A 23,693-nucleotide genomic window follows, 5' to 3' on the forward strand; every position below is an offset into this window, starting at 1 on the left:
GGACCATGTCAGGATCATTTCATGTAAGTTTCAGCTAAATCGCACTGGTAGAACTTGAGAAGATGTTCAAAATGTGAAAAGTTAACGCACGGCGGACGGTGGACGGTGGACGATGACGGACGAAACATGATGACTATAGGTCATCCTGACCCTTCGGGTCAGATGACTTAAAAACAATGACAACATTACTAAAGTAAACAAACATCTAAAATTGGTTTGATCTCTTGATTCTAATCCAAGGCGAGCTTTAAGAATTCAGATGTAACACCCCAACAAAAACTAACGATAATTTGGAATTATCTGAAACCTTATTATGGTAATATTAAAAAAGTATTATATAGGGAGATCAAGGTCTGACTAACAAGGTACGGAGACTCATCAAGGTCAACTGTAAGAAGCATTATATACAGAGACTCATCAAGGTCAGACTGTAACTAGCATTATATCGGAGACTCATCAAGGTCAACTGTAACAAGCATTATATACAGAGACTCATCAAGGTCAGACTGTAACTAGCATTATATACGGAGACTCATCAAGGTCAGACTGTAACAAGCATTATATACGGAGACTCATCAAGGTCGGACTGTAACAAGCATTATATACGGAGACTCATTAAGGTCGGACTGTAACAAGCATTATATACGGAGACTTGTTAAGGTCGGACTGTAACAAGCATTATATACGGATACTCATCAAGGTCAGACTGTAACAAGCATTATATACGGAGACTTGTTAAGGTCGGACTGTAACAAGCATTATATACGGAGACTCATCAAGGTCAGACTGTAACAAGCATTATATACGGAGACTTGTTAAGGTCGGACTGTAACAAGCATTATATACGGAGACTCATCAAGGTCAGACTGTAACAAGCATTATATACGGAGACTTGTTAAGGTCGGACTGTAACAAGCATTATATACGGAGACTTGTTAAGGTCGGACTGTAACAAGCATTATATACGGAGACTTGTTAAGGTCGGACTGTAACAAGCATTATATCAAGGTCGGACTGTAACAAGCATTATATACGGAGAGACTTGTATAAGGTCGGACTGTAACAAGCATTATATACGGAGACTTGTTAAGGTCGGACTGTAACAAGCATTATATACGGAGACTTGTTAAGGTCGGACTGTAACAAGCATTATATACGAGACTTATACGGAGACTAACAAGCATATAACGGAGACTCATCAAGGACTGTAACAAGCATTATATACGGAGACTTGTTAAGGTCGGACTGTAACAAGCATTATATACGGAGACTTGTTAAGGTCGGACTGTAACAAGCATTATATACGGAGACTTGTTAAGGTCGGACTGTAACAAGCATTATATACGGAGACTTGTTAAGGTGGACTGTAACAAGCATTATATACGGAGACTTGTTAAGGTCGGACTGTAACAAGCATTATATACGGAGACTTGTTAAGGTCGGACTGTAACAAGCATTATATACGGAGACTTGTTAAGGTCGGACTGTAACAAGCATTATATATAACGGACTGTAACAAGCATTATTACGGAGACTTGTTAAGGTCGGACTGTAACAAGCATTATATACGGAGACTTGTTAAGGTCGGACTGTAACAAGCATTATATACGGAGACTTGTTAAGGTCGGACTGTAACAAGCATTATATACGGAGACTTGTTAAGGTCGGACTGTAACAAGCATTATATACGGAGACTTGTTAAGGTCGGACTGTAACAAGCATTATATACGGAGACTTGTTAAGGTCGGACTGTAACAAGCATTATATACGGAGACTTGTTAAGGTCGGACTGTAACAAGCATTATATACGGAGACTTGTTAAGGTCGGACTGTAACAAGCATTATATACGGAGACTTGTTAAGGTCGGACGTCCGACTGTAGGTCGGACTGTAACAAGCATTATATACGGAGACTTGTTAAGGTCGGACTGTAACAAGCATTATATACGGAGACTTGTTAAGGTCGGACTGTAACAAGCATTATATACGGAGACTTGTTAAGGTCGGACTGTAACAAGCATTATATACGGAGACTTGTTAAGGTCGGACTGTAACAAGTATTATATACGGAGACTTGTTAAGGTCGGACTGTAACAAGCATTATATACGGAGACTTGTTAAGGTCGGACTGTAACAAGCATTATATACGGAGACTCATGTAATGGTCTGACTGTAACAAGCATTATATATCGGAGGCTTGTTAAGGTCGGACTGTAACAAGCATTATATACGGAGACTTGTTAAGGTCGGACTGTAACAAGCATTATATACGGAGACTTGTTAAGGTCGGACTGTAACAAGCATTATATACGGAGACTTGTTAAGGTCGGACTGTAACAAGTATTATATACGGAGACTTGTTAAGGTCGGACTGTAACAAGCATTATATACGGAGACTTGTTAAGGTCGGACTGTAACAAGCATTATTATACGATACGGAGACAGTTAATTGTTAAGGTCGGACTGTAACAAGCATTATATACGGAGACTTGTTAAGGTCGGACTGTAACAAGCATTATATACGGAGACTTGTTAAGGTCGGACTGTAACAAGCATTATATACGGAGACTTGTTAAGGTCGGACTGTAACAAGCATTATATACGGAGACTTGTTAAGGTCGGACTGTAACAAGCATTATATACGGAGACTTGTTAAGGTCGGACTGTAACAAGCATTATATACGGAGACTTGTTAAGGTCGGACTGTAACAAGCATTATATACGGAGACTTGTTAAGGTCGGACTGTAACAAGCATTATATACGGAGACTTGTTAAGGTCGGACTGTAACAAGCATTATATACGGAGACTTGTTAAGGTCGGACTGTAACAAGCATTATATACGGAGACTTGTTAAGGTCGGACTGTAACAAGCATTATATACGGAGACTTGTTAAGGTCGGACTGTAACAAGCATTATATACGGAGACTTGTTAAGGTCGGACTGTAACAAGCATTATATACGGAGACTTGTTAAGGTCGGACTGTAACAAGCATTATATACGGAGACTTGTTAAGGTCGGACTGTAACAAGCATTATATACGGAGACTTGTTAAGGTCGGACTGTAACAAGCATTATATACGGAGACTTGTTAAGGTTGGACTGTAACAAGCATTATATACGGAGGCTTGTTAAGGTCGGACTGTAACAAGCATTATATACGGAGACTTAAGGTCGACTGTAACAAGCATTATAACGAGTTGTTAAGGTCGGACTGTAACAAGCATTATATACGGAGACTTGTTAAGGTCGGACTGTAACAAGCATTATATACGGAGGCTTGTTAAGGTCGGACTGTAACAAGCATTATATACGGAGACTTGTTAAGGTCGGACTGTAACAAGCATTATATACGGAGACTTGTTAAGGTCGGACTGTAACAAGCATTATATACGGAGACTTGTTAAGGTCGGACTGTAACAAGCATTATATACGGAGACTTGTTAAGGTCGGACTGTAACAAGCATTATATACGGAGACTTGTTAAGGTTGGACTGTAACAAGTATTATATACGGAGACTTGTTAAGGTCGGACTGTAACAAGCATTATATACGGAGACTTGTTAAGGTCGGACTGTAACAAGCATTATATACGGAGACTTGTTAAGGTCGGACTGTAACAAGCATTATATACGGAGGCTTGTTAAGGTCGGACTGTAACAAGCATTATATACGGAGACTTGTTAAGGTCGGACTGTAACAAGTATTATATACGGAGACTTGTTAAGGTCGGACTGTAACAAGCATTATATACGGAGACTTGTTAAGGTCGGACTGTAACAAGCATTATATACGGAGACTTGTTAAGGTCGGACTGTAACAAGCATTATATACGGAGACTTGTTAAGGTCGGACTGTAACAAGCATTATATACGGAGACTTGTTAAGGTCGGACTGTAACAAGCATTATATACGGAGACTTGTTAAGGTCGGACTGTAACAAGCATTATATACGGAGACTTGTTAAGGTCGGACTGTAACAAGCATTATATACGGAGACTTGTTAAGGTCGGACTGTAACAAGCATTATATACGGAGACTTGTTAAGGTCGGACTGTAACAAGCATTATATACGGAGACTTGTTAAGGTCGGACTGTAACAAGCATTATATACGGAGGCTTGTTAAGATCAGACTGTAACAAGTAATATATACGGAGACTCATCAAGGTCAGACTGTAACAAGCATTATATACAGAGACTTGTTAAGGTCGGATGGTAACAAGCAATATATACTAAGGACTTGTTAAGGTCGGACTGAAGCTCAACTCTACATCCATCCATCAAAGCAGACATTATTCTATTCATACAAGTTTCTAAATTTAGACATGAGAAATTCCTATACAGATAACTATGACTAAGGATCTAGAGAAGCTACACTATTTGTTAAGATATGTTTTCCCTAAGTACCCAATCAAAAAACATTTGATAGATAAATTGCACATTAGACATTTGAATTGAGCACTATTCATTAGCTATGGTGGACATATTAGTTAAAACAAAATGGATTTCAGAACGTGAAAAAGACATTATCTAAAACAAAAGCTACACGTTACATAGAATATCACATATCTTCACCAATATATACATATGTACCTGTACATTTACAAAATTATACAAGCTTTACATCATGCTTCCATCCCTTTTATCATGGCATTTATTACCAATATAATAATTACCTCCCCTTCCTGTGTTGTTTATTTACATGCTAATTATAAAACAGATGTAGTATTATTAAAAGTGTCAGCAAATCTAATCAAAAGTAAAAATATCAAGAATGATAGACTTTAAAAAGTTGAACCTTTATGAATCATTAACAAATATGTAACTGTAGTATAGATAGGATTAAAATTAGGCGAGTATCTAAAAATTATCAAGTAAAAATATCAAAATATGCTCTGGTTTACAAAAAATTTAAATAAACAAATATGATTATTTATACTGCTTCAGCCTAGTGTGTTATGTAGACAGCAACCTAATATTCATAAACAAAACTTTTCTGGAAATCCCTCCTCAAAAACTTTCCATTACTCCTGATCAATCATTTCAAAGATACACGAGGTACAAACATTTTGTAGTTCATTTTTTTTTTCTAATGAAAATTCTTATTGTACCATTTCAGGTCATTCCAGGAATAAAAGTTGCAAAAAAATATAAATACTGTCAAATATATACTGTATAAGTGGAAATGTTTGTGATGTGGAAATTTTTGCTTTCATTTTAATTTCTGTGAAAATATACACATGAGAACATATTAAGTTAAAAGTTTGACAGTCTAATTTTTTTTAGACTTTAGATGTTCAGTGTAAAAATGATCAGACAGTGAAGCTGACTTTGGGAAAATACCAACACACAGAATGATCCACGTTTTCAGCATTAAAAATAATTTCTTTTCTTGATTGAAACTTAACAAATAAATCTACATACTTTGACAGTACAAACTAAATTTTTCATATTAGCCAGTTCCATTTACTTCCCCAAAGCTATTTAAAAAGCATGAAGCTGATTAATAAAAAGCATGAATAAGTCATGATGATGAATAAGTCATTGATGATCATGAATACTTAATTGATGAATAATCATGAATAAGTCATTGATGAATAATCATGAATACTTAATTGATGAATAATCATGAATAAGTCATTGATGGATAATCATGAATACTTAATGATGAATAATCATGAATACTTAATTGATGGATAATGGTGAATAAGTCATTGATGGATAATCGTGAATAAGTCATTGATGGATAATCGTGAATAAGTCATTGATGAATAATCATGAATGTCATTGATGAATAATCATGAATAATTATATAAGTCCTTGATGAATAATCATAAACAACCATGATTATCCTTCACATCTGATAATCACAAACATGTAAACAAGTCAACAAAACTTCCTAACAGTGACATTTCTGACAACAGAAATATACATGGCACATTCCTATGAAATATATCCAACATTGCACGTATGTACCAGAGTTGCATAGTGATAGCATACACACACACATTTTAATGGTTTCCCCAGCATCACGTCTCACTCACTCAATTATGCATATTCCACACATCAAGTGGACAAATTTGTCAGCTGGTCGATGATTGTTATAAACCTTGTATCAATCATCACTTATTTATGGAACTATTAGAATCCTCTAAAAGTAGACAATCCATGTCTCTTTCATTCTTTTGACTACTAGAATTATCTGGCTATGGTTAGTTATATGTATTGGTGTTCTAATGTCAGTTTTATCATTACATTCCCATTTAAAATCTGGACCAAAAACTGACTGTACCTTTTACATAAGTACCATAATTGTGGAAATTTCCGCAAGGTGGCAAAATAAGCTAATTACATTAAAATCTCTGTAGCCTCTGCATAAGGTTTTGTACACGTAAGGAACTAAGTAGCTTAAAGTTAGAATTACCCACAGAAATAATACCCACATGAAATGGTTCCAGTTCTAAATCGTGTAATTAAACACATTAACCGGTCGGACTGGTGCAGCCGTACATATGGGAAGCAAACTCTGCCTTTTACAGAACAAACCAGTTTGACTGGTTTGACCGTACATATGGAATGCCAACTTTTATAAAACAAGCCGATTGAACTGAGATAGCAATACTCAGTGAGCTTTCTTGACTTTGAGATATCATATTACACAAAAATTTGACTGGTCCAGCCAGTCTTAAGGTGAGCATGCATTTTAGACTAGTGGGGCCAACTGGTCCAGCCAGCTGATGGCAGGCACTCCTGCGGGCAGTGTTCATATTTGATCTGTAATGGTGTATCAGGGCCCTTGTTTGGCCGCGATGGCCACAGGTCGGTGATTTGTCTGTAACCCGAGGAAATCAGCCATGTCCTGTGCTTCATCCGGATAATCCTACAGAGGAAGAGAAAGATTTGACAACTGTTTCAATTCATACAACATGTGTAGGACAAAGGATCCAATGCATTATCAACAATCCCTTTCTTACACAGGGTCTTGTTTAAATAAGTTTACAGGATAATAACCACAGGGTCTTGTATAAAAAAAGTTTACAGGATAATAACCACAAGGTCTTGTTTAAATAAGTTAACAGGATAATTACCACAGGTTCTTGTTTAAATTCCTGTGAGTCATCAGGTTCCTGTTTGATGAGAGAGTAGAAGCGACCGCCATCACCACGACTCCTGTTCATAGCATGCTTGTGTCGAGATTCATGTAGATATTTCTGTGGGAATTAAACCAGAAAACATCCCTACATCAGAAATGTCAACAGTTAAAGAGTTCTGTATTTCAATACTCTCATCTTGTGTTACGTAAACTTGAAATTTATTTCAGATAATTTGTGATTTAAAATATATTTTCTTATATTTGAGAGATGCATTTTGTTCTGAACATATAAAAATTCAGAATGACTTAAGTTATTCTTACCCGCCGCTGTTTAGGTATTTTACCACTAGCCTCGAGCTTGGCGCGGGCCTGTCTGCGCTTCAAGATGCGGTGGTATTGTTTAGCGTTGACATACAGTGGCTCCTCATCTGATGCCACTTGTTGTGTCTGTATAGGCATCCGCTGTAACGTATTCCCATTCAAAACCTGCCACAAAAGAATAGCTCAGATTATACAACAACCTTGATCGATTCAGCTTGAAGATGGAAGAGTCACTCGTTAAACACTAACGTAGATAGCAAAATGTAGCTCAATACTTAAAACTTTCAAAGACTATTCTTTGATGAGACTGAAAGGTTTATATTTATAAATGATCTACTATGACCAAGTGTGCTGCTCCTGGGTGGTTTAATAACCTACCATGATCTGCTGGTTGCTGTTGGCACCCATCTGCAGCATGCCTCGGGCCTGTAGACCTTGTAGGACCTGGGGCACCGTTCCATTGGTCTGTTGTACAATCTGTCCAGTAGTCTGCTGTAATCCCTGCTGTAACATTTGTGCCACTGTGGCCTCCTGGCTGGTGGTCTCCCCTGACGACTGCTGTAGGCCACTGGGTGATGTAGTTTGTGGTATACCTGCCTGTAAGACCTGCCCCCCAGATTGTAACATCTGGTTACCTATATTGTTCTGTTGTAATGCTGTCTGTAAGATCTGAGCAGCACTGGCCTGCGGCATTGCACCCGCCTGTAGCATCTGTGGGGAACTGCTCTGTGGCATTGTGGCATTCTGTACTAGCTGTGTGGCTCCATTTTGCTGTAGCTGTGACATCTGTGGGATTCCTCCCTGTATAATTTGGCCGTTACCCTGTATTATCCCTGCTTGTAACATCTGCTGGAGATTTGCTGCCTGAGGGGATGAGACGGAGGTGGTGGTGGCTGAAACATCAAACAGACCAATAACCAGGCAATTCTATATACCTGGCCAAATACCAGGCAATTCTATATACCAGGCCAAATACCAGGCAATTCTATATACCAGGCCAAATACCAGGCAATTCTATATACCAGGCCAAATACCAGGCAATTCTATATACCGGGCCAAATACCAGGCAATTCTATATACCAGGCCAAATACCAGGCAATTCTATATACCTGGCCAATTACCAGGCAATTCTATATACCAGGCCAAATACCAGGCAATTCTATATACCAGGCCAATTACCAGGCAATTCTATATACCGGGCCAATTACCAGGCAATTCTATATACCAGGCCAATTACCAGGCAATTCTATATACCGGCCAAATACCAGGCAATTCTATATACCAGCAATTACCAGGCAATTCTATATACCGGCCAATTACCAGGCAATTCAATGCCAATTACCAGGCAATTCTATATACCAGGCCAATTACCAGGCATTGATATATATTTATATATATTCTATATACCAGGCCAACTACCAGGCAATTCTATATACCAGGCCAATTACCAGGCAATTCTATATACCAGATCAAATTACCAGGCAATTCTATATATCAGGCGTGTAGGGGTCGTTTGATGTGTTTCAAGCCAGAACAAGAATCTACAATTTAGACACGTGATATTACATACCATCTTAGAAGAAGCAAACGGCAGGAAAAAAAGACAGAATTTCCCACCAAGGAAATCCAAAGTCAGAAATACAGTAGGATAGGACAGAAAAGGGAAAGAAAAGTAAGAAAATGAACTTTCCTCCTGCACTGACCTTGGGACTGTTGCTGTACTTGTGAAAGTTGTAGCTGATTACTAGCGGAGTCGTCTGCCCCTGTCTGTAGTATCTGCTGCTGTGGTGCCTGATACAAGATTGTCTGTCCATCCTGAGTCTGGACCAACTGACCTCCAAACTGTTGCTGACCTAAAATCTGGCCAGGCTGACCTTGAAATGCCATTATCTGTCCAGTACCTTGACCAGCAGCCTGCTGAAATATCTGTCGTAAGGACAAACAAACAATATTAAAGTGTCCTCTGGTGTAGAGACAAACAAACAACAATATCTGATTAAAGTGTCTCTATTGTAACAACAAACAAACAAAAACTTTTCAGTGTCCTCTGCTGTAAGGACAAACAAATAAAATCATTTATCAGTATATTGGTTACATATCAGTGATGGATCAGACAAATGGGAAACATATATATAACTTTAGCAAAACACAGGCTCCTAGAGCATCTCGCACAGGCTCCTAGAGCATCTCACATAGGCTCCTAGGGCATTTCACACATGCTCCTAGAGCATCTCACACAGGCCCCTAGAGCCTCTCACAAAGGTCCCACAGCATCTCACACAGGCTCCTAGAGCATCTCACACAGGCTCCTAGGGCATCTCACACAGGCTCCTAGAGCATCTCACATAGGCTCCTAGAGCATCTCACACAGGCTCCTAGAGCATCTCACACAGGCTCCTGGCATCTCACACAGGCTCCTAGAGCATCTCACACAGGCTCTAGAGCATCTCACACAGGCTCCTAGAGCATCTCACACAGGCTCCTAGAGCATCTCACACAGGCTCCTAGAGCATCTCACACAGGCTCCTAGAGCATCTCACACAGGCTCCTAGAGCATCTCACACAGGCTCCTAGAGCATCTCACACAGGCTCCTAGAGCATCTCACACAGGCTCCTAGAGCATCTCACACAGGCTCCTAGAGCATCTCACACAGGCTCCTAGAGCATCTCACACAGGCTCCTAGAGCATCTCACACAGGCTCCTAGAGCATCTCACACAGGCTCCTAGAGCATCTCACACAGGCTCCTAGAGCATCTCACACAGGCTCCTAGAGCATCTCACACAGGCTCCCAGAGCATCTCGCACAGACGCCTAGAGCATCTCACACAGGCTCCTAGAGCATCTCACACAGGCTCCCAGAGCATCTCACAAACGCCTAGAGCATCTCGCACAGGCTCCTAGAGCATCTCACACAGGCTCCCAGAGCATCTCGCACAGGTGCCTAGAGCATCTCACATTGGCACCTAGAGCATCTCATACAGGCTCCTAGAGCATCTCACACAGGCTCCTAGAGCATCTCACACAGGCCCCTAGAGCATCTCACACAGGCTCCTAAAGCATCTCACACAGGCTCCCAGAGCATCTCACACAGGCTCCCAGAGCATCTCGCACAGGCTCCTAGAGCATCTCACACAGGCTCCCAGAGCATCTCGCACAGGCGCCTAGAGCATCTCACATTGGCTCCTAGAGCATCTCATACAGGCTCCTAGAGCATCTCACACAGGCTCCCAGAGCATCTCGCACAGGCGCCTAGAGCATCTCACATTGGCTCCCAGAGAATCTCACACAGGACATACCTGTTGTTGAGCTTGCAATGGATTTTGGATTTGTTGCGCACCGGGTGCCAGCAACTGAAACTTGAAAAGCATTTACCAAATTACTAACAAAATGGGTTGCAGCATTTACCAAATTACCAACAAAATGGGTTACAGCATTTACCAAATTACCAACAGTGGATTTCAGCATTCGAGCTTAATTCAACAATAGGACCAGTCGTGATTAGTTGTTTGTTTCCTCTTTACTGACCCATACAGACAGTATTTGGTAGGTAGGTAGTAAATTTTTTTTTTTGAGGGGGTGGGGTGGGGGGGGGGTGGGTGGGGGGGGGGATGGGTGGTTAGAAGTAAACAAAAAATTCCAATATCAGAAGTGATAAAATATCTTTGTTATGGCAAATGCCTAAAACATATTTTGGGTAGAGGGTAGGTAGGTCGGAAAGGGGAAATATGGTAAACCTCCGGTTAATTCGAACCACCAGATAGTTCAAACACACAATTTTTTCCAGAAAAACTGACTTGTTATAATCAATCCTATTTCGGATAGTTCGAACACGTCAAATTATGAACGTAAAAGTAAGATTTTTGTCGGCAAACCGGCGCAATGGGGTCCCTCTATAATAAAAATGGCGATATATTTTGCATATTGCAACAGTTTTGATGTTTGGAATAAAGATTGTATAAATGATCATTATAATGACCATACGACAGATAAGTAATGTTTGTTAAGTCCAATCTAGATACGGATATCAGTTTAAGTCGACATTAAAATATGCATTCAATCTATCTTTAATCAGCCAATCAAGGTGTTAAATTACCTGTAAACACGTGCCTCACGCTGGCTTGGACAGGCCAGTTACGAGGTGTCACAGCGAGCATCAAAAGCCAGCCGCTGGGTCACAGCAAGTGAGTGTGATTACATATTCAGCTCCAGCCAAAACAATCCACGTGTTGGGTAATTGAACAATAGATACGTAGCTTTTCATCAGGTTAAAACTAGTTACGTAATTTTAGAAGCAGACAATATGCAATCGGGTTTTGGACAATCTGACAGTCACAGTGCGCTTGTGACCTAATTTTACGAAATGAATGTAAACAAATATTTTCAACAGCAGTTTTGTAAATGCAACCGGATTTTCTTTCACTAAAACAGTAAATAAATAAATTTACGTTTGTTACGAAATATAACAAAGATCTACCTATATTTTCTGTGGTTTAGATAAAGTTTCTATCCCAGTTAACGGACGTCGATGTAAATTATAGGCCGCGATCGTGAACGGTGCTATTTGGGGCTACGCAATTAATTATAATTTCACCAATTAAATGCTCATGTTTACGAGAAAATGGTTGGATATGATATCTTCAGGAAACTAAATACTTTCCCTATAGATTTTCTGCCTTACATTGCTTATGCCAGGTACATTGGTACAAAACTGGTTTTTACCGATTTCAACTCGGATAGTTCGAACTGAAGATTTTTTCCTGAAGCTTAATTTCGGATAATTCGAACTGGTCCATCAATATTTATTTAATTTTGTTTGAACTAACCGAAGGTTTACCGTAAACAACATTTTATTTTAGGCCTAGATTTTCCATTTGAAGTTTTTTTGTTTTGAGTTTGCATTTTAAGTTTGGTAAATTAAAATTTTGGTAGTTTTCATATGATCAGATATATTACTAGAGTTATCTGCCCTTGTGGGTAGTACTGGTTGTGTTAGGGCATGTTTTATAAGTGTACCAAATATCATATTTTTCAGTGAAAATGTCCTAATTTTCCCCATAAATTTCATAAAACAATGATATCACAGCTGATGCCTACCTGAAAGGGAGATAACTGTAATATGGCAATAAGACAGAGTGAATTGAAACTTTATGAAAATTATACACACTTCTAACAAACATTGAAGATGTTTTATTTTTTAGCTGGTCAGCACCATATGTCAGTAGCCATTATATATATTACTGCAAGTAAATACTGGTATATCTAACCTGTGGAATTTGAGAAAATTGACCATTTTGACCTTGAACTTGAAGTTGTTGTCCTTGAAGCAGCTGACCTTGAGAGAAGGCTTGAAGAAGTATCTGTTGACCTTGTAGCATTTGATTCTGTCCTATTTGAATGATCTGTTTGGAAAAAGAGATTTACCAATGACCTTATTGATTATAACTGTTAAACATCTGATGGCAGAGCCTAAGATGTCTTCATTCTTATTATCTCAATCAGTTATATTCTGTTATATATAATGATCAAGTGACTGGTGACAGAGCCTAAGATGTCTTCATTCTTATTATCTCAATCAGTTATATTCTGTTATATATAATGATCAAGTGACTGGTGACAGAGCCTAAGATGTCTTCATTCTTATCTCAATCAGTTATATTCTGTTATATATAATGATCAAGTGACTGGTGACAGAGCCTAAGATGTCTTCATTCTTATCTCAATCAGTTATATTCTGTTATATATAATGATCAAGTGACTGGTGACAGAGCCTAAGATGTCTTCATTCTTATCTCAATCAGTTATATTCTGTTATATATAATGATCAAGTGACTGGTGACAGAGCCTAAGATGTCTTCATTCTTATCTCAATCAGTTATATTCTGTTATATATAATGATCAAGTGACTGGTGACAGAGCCTAAGATGTCTTCATTCTTATCTCAATCAGTTATATTCTGTTATATATAATGATCAAGTGACTGGTGACAGAGCCTAAGATGTCTTCATTCTTATCATCTCAATCAGTTATATTCTGTTATATATAATGATCAAGTGACTGGTGACAGAGCCTAAGATGTCTTCATTCTTATCTCAATCAGTTATATTCTGTTATATATAATGATCAAGTGACTGGTGACAGAGCCTAAGATGTCTTCATTCTTATATCTCAATCAGTTATATTCTGTTATATATAATGATCAAGTGACTGGTGACAGAGCCTAAGATGTCTTCATTCTTATTATCTCAATCAGTTATATTCTGTTATATATAATGATCAAGTGACTGGTGACAGAGCCTAAGATGTCTTCATTCTTATCTCAATCAGTTATATTCTGTTATATATAATGATCAAGTGACTGGTGACAGAGCCTAAGATGTCTTCATTCTTATCATCTCAATCAGTTATATTCTGTTATATATAATGATCAAGTGACTGGTGACAGAGCCTAAGATGTCTTCATTCTTATCATCTCAATCAGTTATATTCTGTATTTCTGTTATATATATATATAATGATCAAGTGACTGGTGACAGAGCCTAAGATGTCTTCATTCTTATTATCTCAATCAGTTATATTCTGTTATATATAATGATCAAGTGACTGGTGACAGAGCCTAAGATGTCTTCATTCTTATCTCAATCAGTTATATTCTGTTATATATAATGATCAAGTGACTGGTGACAGAGCCTAAGATGTCTTCATTCTTATCATCTCAATCAGTTATATTCTGTTATATATAATGATCAAGTGACTGGTGACAGAGCCTAAGATGTCTTCATTCTTATCTCAATCAGTTATATTCTGTTATATATAATGATCAAGTGACTGGTGACAGAGCCTAAGATGTCTTCATTCTTATATCTCAATCAGTTATATTCTGTTATATATAATGATCAAGTGACTGGTGACAGAGCCTAAGATGTCTTCATTCTTTATCTCAATCAGTTATATTCTGTTATATATAATGATCAAGTGACTGGTGACAGAGCCTAAGATGTCTTCATTCTTATTATCTCAATCAGTTATATTCTGTTATATATAATGATCAAGTGACTGGTGACAGAGCCTAAGATGTCTTCATTCTTATATCTCAATCAGTTATATTCTGTTATATATAATGATCAAGTGACTGGTGACAGAGCCTAAGATGTCTTCATTCTTATTATCTCAATCAGTTATATTCTGTTATATATAATGATCAAGTGACTGGTGACAGAGCCTAAGATGTCTTCATTCTTATTATCTCAATCAGTTATATTCTGTTATATATAATGATCAAGTGACTGGTGACAGAGCCTAAGATGTCTTCATTCTTTATCTCAATCAGTTATATTCTGTTATATATAATGATCAAGTGACTGGTGACAGAGCCTAAGATGTCTTCATTCTTATTATCTCAATCAGTTATATTCTGTTATATATAATGATCAAGTGACTGGTGACAGAGCCTAAGATGTCTTCATTCTTATCTCAATCAGTTATATTCTGTTATATATAATGATCAAGTGACTGGTGACAGAGCCTAAGATGTCTTCATTCTTATCTCAATCAGTTATATTCTGTTATATATAATGATCAAGTGACTGGTGACAGAGCCTAAGATGTCTTCATTCTTATCATCTCAATCAGTTATATTCTGTTATATATAATGATCAAGTGACTGGTGACAGAGCCTAAGATGTCTTCATTCTTATTATCTCAATCAGTTATATTCTGTTATATATAATGATCAAGTGACTGGTGACAGAGCCTAAGATGTCTTCATTCTTATCTCAATCAGTTATATTCTGTTATATATAATGATCAAGTGACTGGTGACAGAGCCTAAGATGTCTTCATTCTTATCTCAATCAGTTATATTCTGTTATATATAATGATCAAGTGACTGGTGACAGAGCCTAAGATGTCTTCATTCTTTATCTCAATCAGTTATATTCTGTTATATATAATGATCAAGTGACTGGTGACAGAGCCTAAGATGTCTTCATTCTTATATCTCAATCAGTTATATTCTGTTATATATAATGATCAAGTGACTGGTGACAGAGCCTAAGATGTCTTCATTCTTATCTCAATCAGTTATATTCTGTTATATATAATGATCAAGTGACTGGTGACAGAGCCTAAGATGTCTTCATTCTTATCTCAATCAGTTATATTCTGTTATATATAATGATCAAGTGACTGGTGACAGAGCCTAAGATGTCTTCATTCTTATCTCAATCAGTTATATTCTGTTATATATAATGATCAAGTGACTGGTGACAGAGCCTAAGATGTCTTCATTCTTATCTCAATCAGTTATATTCTGTTATATATAATGATCAAGTGACTGGTGACAGAGCCTAAGATGTCTTCATTCTTATCTCAATCAGTTATATTCTGTTATATATAATGATCAAGTGACTGGTGACAGAGCCTAAGATGTCTTCATTCTTATTATCTCAATCAGTTATATTCTGTTATATATAATGATCAAGTGACTGGTGACAGAGCCTAAGATGTCTTCATTCTTATTATCTCAATCAGTTATATTCTGTTATATATAATGATCAAGTGACTGGTGACAGAGCCTAAGATGTCTTCATTCTTATCTCAATCAGTTATATTCTGTTATATATAATGATCAAGTGACTGGTGACAGAGCCTAAGATGTCTTCATTCTTATATCTCAATCAGTTATATTCTGTTATATATAATGATCAAGTGACTGGTGACAGAGCCTAAGATGTCTTCATTCTTATATCTCAATCAGTTATATTCTGTTATATATAATGATCAAGTGACTGGTGACAGAGCCTAAGATGTCTTCATTCTTTATCTCAATCAGTTATATTCTGTTATATATAATGATCAAGTGACTGGTGACAGAGCCTAAGATGTCTTCATTCTTATTATCTCAATCAGTTATATTCTGTTATATATAATGATCAAGTGACTGGTGACAGAGCCTAAGATGTCTTCATTCTTTATCTCAATCAGTTATATTCTGTTATATATAATGATCAAGTGACTGGTGACAGAGCCTAAGATGTCTTCATTCTTATCTCAATCAGTTATATTCTGTTATATATAATGATCAAGTGACTGGTGACAGAGCCTAAGATGTCTTCATTCTTATCATCTCAATCAGTTATATTCTGTTATATATAATGATCAAGTGACTGGTGACAGAGCCTAAGATGTCTTCATTCTTATCTCAATCAGTTATATTCTGTTATATATAATGATCAAGTGACTGGTGACAGAGCCTAAGATGTCTTCATTCTTATCTCAATCAGTTATATTCTGTTATATATAATGATCAAGTGACTGGTGACAGAGCCTAAGATGTCTTCATTCTTATCTCAATCAGTTATATTCTGTTATATATAATGATCAAGTGACTGGTGACAGAGCCTAAGATGTCTTCATTCTTATCTCAATCAGTTATATTCTGTTATATATAATGATCAAGTGACTGGTGACAGAGCCTAAGATGTCTTCATTCTTATCATCTCAATCAGTTATATTCTGTTATATATAATGATCAAGTGACTGGTGACAGAGCCTAAGATGTCTTCATTCTTATCATCTCAATCAGTTATATTCTGTTATATATAATGATCAAGTGACTGGTGACAGAGCCTAAGATGTCTTCATTCTTATTATCTCAATCAGTTATATTCTGTTATATATAATGATCAAGTGACTGGTGACAGAGCCTAAGATGTCTTCATTCTTATATCTCAATCAGTTATATTCTGTTATATATAATGATCAAGTGACTGGTGACAGAGCCTAAGATGTCTTCATTCTTATCATCTCAATCAGTTATATTCTGTTATATATAATGATCAAGTGACTGGTGACAGAGCCTAAGATGTCTTCATTCTTTATCTCAATCAGTTATATTCTGTTATATATAATGATCAAGTGACTGGTGACAGAGCCTAAGATGTCTTCATTCTTATCTCAATCAGTTATATTCTGTTATATATAATGATCAAGTGACTGGTGACAGAGCCTAAGATGTCTTCATTCTTATCTCAATCAGTTATATTCTGTTATATATAATGATCAAGTGACTGGTGACAGAGCCTAAGATGTCTTCATTCTTATTATCTCAATCAGTTATATTCTGTTATATATAATGATCAAGTGACTGGTGACAGAGCCTAAGATGTCTTCATTCTTATTATCTCAATCAGTTATATTCTGTTATATATAATGATCAAGTGACTGGTGACAGAGCCTAAGATGTCTTCATTCTTATCTCAATCAGTTATATTCTGTTATATATAATGATCAAGTGACTGGTGACAGAGCCTAAGATGTCTTCATTCTTATCATCTCAATCAGTTATATTCTGTTATATATAATGATCAAGTGACTGGTGACAGAGCCTAAGATGTCTTCATTCTTATCTCAATCAGTTATATTCTGTTATATATAATGATCAAGTGACTGGTGACAGAGCCTAAGATGTCTTCATTCTTATTATCTCAATCAGTTATATTCTGTTATATATAATGATCAAGTGACTGGTGACAGAGCCTAAGATGTCTTCATTCTTATCTCAATCAGTTATATTCTGTTATATATAATGATCAAGTGACTGGTGACAGAGCCTAAGATGTCTTCATTCTTTTATCTCAATCAGTTATATTCTGTTATATATAATGATCAAGTGACTGGTGACAGAGCCTAAGATGTCTTCATTCTTATTCAATCAGTTATATCTGTTATAATAATGATCAACTGTGACAGTTATATCTTCATTATATTCTGTTATATATAATGATCAAGTGACTGGTGACAGAGCCTAAGATGTCTTCATTCTTATATCTCAATCAGTTATATTCTGTTATATATAATGATCAAGTGACTGGTGACAGAGCCTAAGATGTCTTCATTCTTATCTCAATCAGTTATATTCTGTTATATATAATGATCAAGTGACTGGTGACAGAGCCTAAGATGTCTTCATTCTTTATCTCAATCAGTTATATTCTGTTTATATATAATGATCAAGTGACTGGTGACAGAGCCTAAGATGTCTTCATTTTATTATCTCAATCAGTTATATTCTGTTATATATAATGATCAAGTGACTGGTGACAGAGCCTAAGATGTCTTCATTCTTATTATCTCAATCAGTTATATTCTGTTATATATAATGATCAGATGACAAGTGACTGGTGACAGAGCCTAAGATGTCTTCAATTCTTTATTATCTCAATCAGTTATATTCTGTTATATATAATGATCAAGTGACTGGTGACAGAGCCTAAGATGTCTTCATTCTTATTATCTCAATCAGTTATATTCTGTTATATATAATGATCAAGTGACTGGTGACAGAGCCTAAGATGTCTTCATTCTTATCTCAATCAGTTATATTCTGTTATATATAATGATCAAGTGACTGGTGACAGAGCCTAAGATGTCTTCATTCTTATCATCTCAATCAGTTATATTCTGTTATATATAATGATCAAGTGACTGGTGACAGAGCCTAAGATGTCTTCATTCTTCTTATCTCAATCAGTTATATTCTGTTATATATAATGATCAAGTGACTGGTGACAGAGCCTAAGATGTCTTCATTCTTATCATCTCAATCAGTTATATTCTGTTATATATAATGATCAAGTGACTGGTGACAGAGCCTAAGATGTCTTCATTCTTATCATCTCAATCAGTTATATTCTGTTATATATAATGATCAAGTGACTGGTGACAGAGCCTAAGATGTCTTCATTCTTATTATCTCAATCAGTTATATTCTGTTATATATAATGATCAAGTGACTGGTGACAGAGCCTAAGATGTCTTCATTCTTCTTATCTCAATCAGTTATATTCTGTTATATATAATGATCAAGTGACTGGTGACAGAGCCTAAGATGTCTTCATTCTTATCTCAATCAGTTATATTCTGTTATATATAATGATCAAGTGACTGGTGACAGAGCCTAAGATGTCTTCATTCTTATCTCAATCAGTTATATTCTGTTATATATAATGATCAAGTGACTGGTGACAGAGCCTAAGATGTCTTCATTCTATTATCTCAATCAGTTATATTCTGTTATATAATGATCAAGTGACTGGTGCAATAGATCTTCATTCTTATTCTATAGTTATATTGTTATATATGATCAAGTGACTGGTGACAGAGCCTAAGATGTCTTCATTCTTATCTCAATCAGTTATATTCTGTTATATATAATGATCAAGTGACTGGTGACAGAGCCTAAGATGTCTTCATTCTTATTATCTCAATCAGTTATATTCTGTTATATATAATGATCAAGTGACTGGTGACAGAGCCTAAGATGTCTTCATTCTTATCTCAATCAGTTATATTCTGTTATATATAATGATCAAGTGACTGGTGACAGAGCCTAAGATGTCTTCATTCTTATCTCAATCAGTTATATTCTGTTATATATAATGATCAAGTGACTGGTGACAGAGCCTAAGATGTCTTCATTCTTATCTCAATCAGTTATATTCTGTTATATATAATGATCAAGTGACTGGTGACAGAGCCTAAGGTGTCTTCATTCTTATCTCAATCAGTTATATTCTGTTATATATAATGATCAAGTGACTATCATTTGTAAGCATACTTGATTCTGTGAAGTCTGATGATATATATAGATAGACTGGTAACAAAATTTGACCAGTAGGTTGTTCCCATCCTCTAGATTCTCAATCTTATATCACCTGACCTGTGGCTGCCCCTGTATGGGGAACTGGTTTCCCTGTAACCATTGGAGTGGCAGTCCCTGTGCCTGCATCACCAGCTGTTGTTGTTGTTGCTGTTGTTGTTGTTGTTGTTGTCCATCTCCAGATGGTTGCATCGCCGTAACCTGAATTTGTTGATCCATACTGGTTACTCAATAAGTTATCCTAAAACAAGTGGCTCGACATTTGGACCAGGTCAACTACATGGTGCAGGTGTTTCTGAAATGAAATACAATTTATAAATCAGTATGTTGTCACATTTTACCTTTTTGTTATTTAAATTTCTGTCAATAATTTATTTTCTGCAGACTGCAACTCCAAAACTGTTCAACTTACTAAGCAACTCCAAAAAACTCTCGGTAGGAGTGTCCTGGTGTAGTGCTTCTTATATTTTCTGTTACCATGGAAACATTATGTTATTCAAATCTGATCTATGACCAGTATTTCAGAGCTCTATATTGAATTGGGTGATCGTATGGCGTAGTGGTTTTGCCACTTGCCTTTCACTAATACCCGGATGGGATTAGTAAGATCCTTGACATGCACATGAAAAGGTCATGCCGGGTTGGTTTTCTCTAGGCACTCTGGTTTCTTGGCATTCTGAGACCAATGAAGTCTTACATCCAGGCCATTGAAAGTATATTTGTATAGATACCTTATTTCACAATCATTATAATTAAAATGCCGGTAATAATTAAATAAAGTTTACATTATTTAGGAAAATCTTCACAAAAAGTAAGAAAACCATATCGGGAAATAATGATACTTCCACCGGAATGAAACTGTATTGAGTTATCATTCTTGGCTGCTGCGCTAAACTAATTAAATAGGAAATGTTTTAATGATAAGACATTTCTATCTTAAATGTGTTCGATTTTCGTTCTCAAGGTTAAACTTCCTTGCCAATGTCTAGGGCAGAATAAATATGTATACTTGAGTAACAAATTCCCTTGGTAAACACCGTCCGACTCGAAATTCTATTTAAATGACGGGGTTTTCTCAAAACAAATCATTTCATTGGTTGATAAAAATAATATGATGGTAAATCTCTATACGTCATACTAAAGGTAATAGGGATTGGTTGAGAACAAGAGAAGTTATATAATATACAAAACCTGGGAACTCCTTTAGTTCTTATTAACTGATGGTCTCATCAGTTCAGAAGAAATGATTTTGACCGTGAAATTCCATCTTCTTTGCTATCAAACATCGATTTACTATTCTGAGAAATAACTATCAGCAGATGAAAGTAATAATGATACTTTTTAATTGATTGAAAATAAGACAAAAAAACTGTACAGTATCGAGCTTTCCTCCTCGACAACCACACTAACTTAGCAAGAATGATAACTCTGTGTATTTTTTGGAGGACAAATATTTCCTGCTACGGCTAGAAGCTGGATTTCTGGGGCCTTCATTCATCCTCAAATAAAAATGTTTTTGATTACAAAACACCTTCTCTAGCTACAGGCAATCATGAAACGATTCTAATCTAATATATATACTACATGGAGGGGCATCCTCAATATCCCTTGGACTCTCATGGATTTTATATACACATGTAGTTTGAGAGCACACACATATCAGGGGAAGCAACTCTTACATGATTACTGCAATGAAAATAATGACCTCATCAGTAAAAACAATAGAAATGTGTGGCAAATAGACTATTATGATACATTATTCATAATGATCCATGAGATTTACATCAGCAATGTCATAAAGATGATATCTTATTATTTTTTCTCTCAAATGCCTTGATATCAAATTATATAGATTTATTAGTCATCGTGACCTTATAATTGTGATGTTTTCAGTCAGTCCTGGTAACAGTATATAAAGCAGTATCAAGTATTCAAGTATTCCATCTAACATCTAAGTTTATTTTATCATATGCACCGATAGTATCATACTAATCCACACTCTGTTTTTGTGGGTATTTTAATCTAAATATTTAAGTTGAATCCCGAAAAAAAAGCAGAAGTGTCCTATTCCATGTGTTGACATCATGTAATGATAAGAAGAGCGATCAATGACTGTATAGTTGATCAGAAATGAATATAATAACATCATCATAGAATTTTTATCATAACAATGCAATCTGTCAGTGTGTTGTTTACATTTTGGTTATAAAAGAATTACATTGATCAATTTTTAATTATCACTGCAATTAACATTTTATCAAAAATAGTACATGTGTAAGAAGCTATTTCAATTTTCAAATGTTTTTTACATGACAAAAAAAATGAAAATAAACAGGGTAAACATACATCGTATTAACTCCTTATATATCTATTGCATGATCATAGCATAGTCTTTGCGGTTACAGTTATCTCAATACATTATTTTTTCTGATTATTATTATTTACATATTAAATTTTCAGTAGAATCTAATGAAATAAAGTTCTTAAATAATAAAAACTTTTAAAACAAAACTTATGTTGATAACAACATACAGTCAAACTTACAATGTACCAAATTAGTTCTGAATAAATACTATTTTATACATTGTTATACATTGTCTTTTGATCACTTAATTAGGCTATATGTTAATCAGCTTAAATAAACATTTTACAGTTTAGAAATTAGCCTACTTAAAACTAAAAAAATGCATTCTTAAGGAATATTTAATTAAAAACTCTTTATGAACTTTTTTGCAGACATGATCACTAATTACAAGTTAGAAAATCGATTGTTATTTGTAGCACGTGAACAGAAGCACACATTGACGTTTAGATCTAGCCTATGTGGTCTTGAATTAAGAATGGTGGTTTTTTTCGTTACTTTGATACTGAAACTGGAAAATTGGCCTACTTTAATACTTACCAAGAAGATATAATAGATAACTTGTTAGCGATGCGAATACAAATGAGGTTCTTTAGGCGAATTAGGACTTCAGGATTCATAAACAAAATATTCTGTCTGAATGTTTAAAATATATTCTTTGATATGACCGTGTGCTAAATCGTAATATGAATATTTTACCATGAATCCCGGAACAAAATCAACGAAAACACATGTGTGCGAACCGAAACAATAGCCGAGACGCAATGGCCATTTTATCAAGCGATTGTGTTTGGCAAAAAGCCACAAAAAACCTCTATGTTTGATTTTGTGTCGTCAAATCACACATTACAAACTAAAAGCATGTAAATAGTCGGAGCTATGAGAGAAGCGAATCGTAAGATAACTGAGCGACTTACTTGGGTCCAATAGGTACCCTTTTCTTGATGATTGGCTATGGAAATCAACTTGCTGTGGACAACGAATCATGGCCTAATCCAGTCTTGTTGGTCGACGCCATTGGTGCTGGTTTCTGAAGGTACAACCCACAGCGGAACTCCACTAGAAGATTTCCATAAACCCTATTTCTAAGTTTCTTTTTATCAAAATGACCATGTCATATAATGGAGAAGACAACATTTTTAATATTATATATATAATTTAGACGATCAGTCGACACGTTCATAGTGTTTATGATGGGATAGTACGTGTTTCGCGGGGGTGTTGATTGCAGATGGAACAGCGGGACCTGAGGTCAA

The 23,693-nt window shown here is 36.1% G+C and overlaps 1 protein-coding gene across 2 annotated transcripts; it reads right to left on the minus strand.

Moving 5' to 3' along the window:
- Positions 1 to 5,554: 5,554 nt before the first annotated feature.
- On the minus strand, positions 5,555 to 23,474 carry LOC138330426 (nuclear transcription factor Y subunit alpha-like). Of its 2 annotated transcripts, XM_069278034.1 has the most exons (9): positions 23,355 to 23,474; positions 20,136 to 20,370; positions 12,682 to 12,816; positions 10,714 to 10,773; positions 9,120 to 9,342; positions 7,795 to 8,309; positions 7,417 to 7,581; positions 7,091 to 7,213; positions 5,555 to 6,882 (listed from the first exon to the last, which is right to left on the minus strand). In XM_069278034.1, the coding sequence occupies exons 2-9, from the start codon at positions 20,292 to 20,294 to the stop codon at positions 6,790 to 6,792; spliced, it is 1,473 nt and encodes a 490-aa protein (XP_069134135.1). In that variant the 5' UTR covers positions 20,295 to 20,370; positions 23,355 to 23,474; the 3' UTR covers positions 5,555 to 6,789. The 2 variants fall into 2 exon arrangements, with proteins under 2 accessions (XP_069134135.1, XP_069134136.1); XM_069278035.1 differs by lacking the exon at positions 10,714 to 10,773.
- Between the last annotated feature and the right edge of the window lie 219 nt (positions 23,475 to 23,693).

The sequence above is a fragment of the Argopecten irradians genome, chromosome 8 (assembly GCF_041381155.1).
Source record: "Argopecten irradians isolate NY chromosome 8, Ai_NY, whole genome shotgun sequence".
Classification (NCBI taxonomy): domain Eukaryota; kingdom Metazoa; phylum Mollusca; class Bivalvia; order Pectinida; family Pectinidae; genus Argopecten; species Argopecten irradians.

Excerpts from the sequence above, each read along its gene's own strand:
- LOC138330426 (XM_069278034.1), bottom strand. The coding sequence starts at position 20,294 with ATGGATCAACAAATTCAGGTTACGGCGATGCAACCATCTGGAGATGGA. Across the intron at positions 10,774-12,681 it reads AATTTTCTCAAATTCCACAG|TTTCAGTTGCTGGCACCCGG; the intron begins GTTAGATATACC and ends ATGCTTTTCAAG. Across the intron at positions 9,343-10,713 it reads CATTGCAAGCTCAACAACAG|ATATTTCAGCAGGCTGCTGG; the intron begins GTATGTCCTGTG and ends TCCTTACGACAG.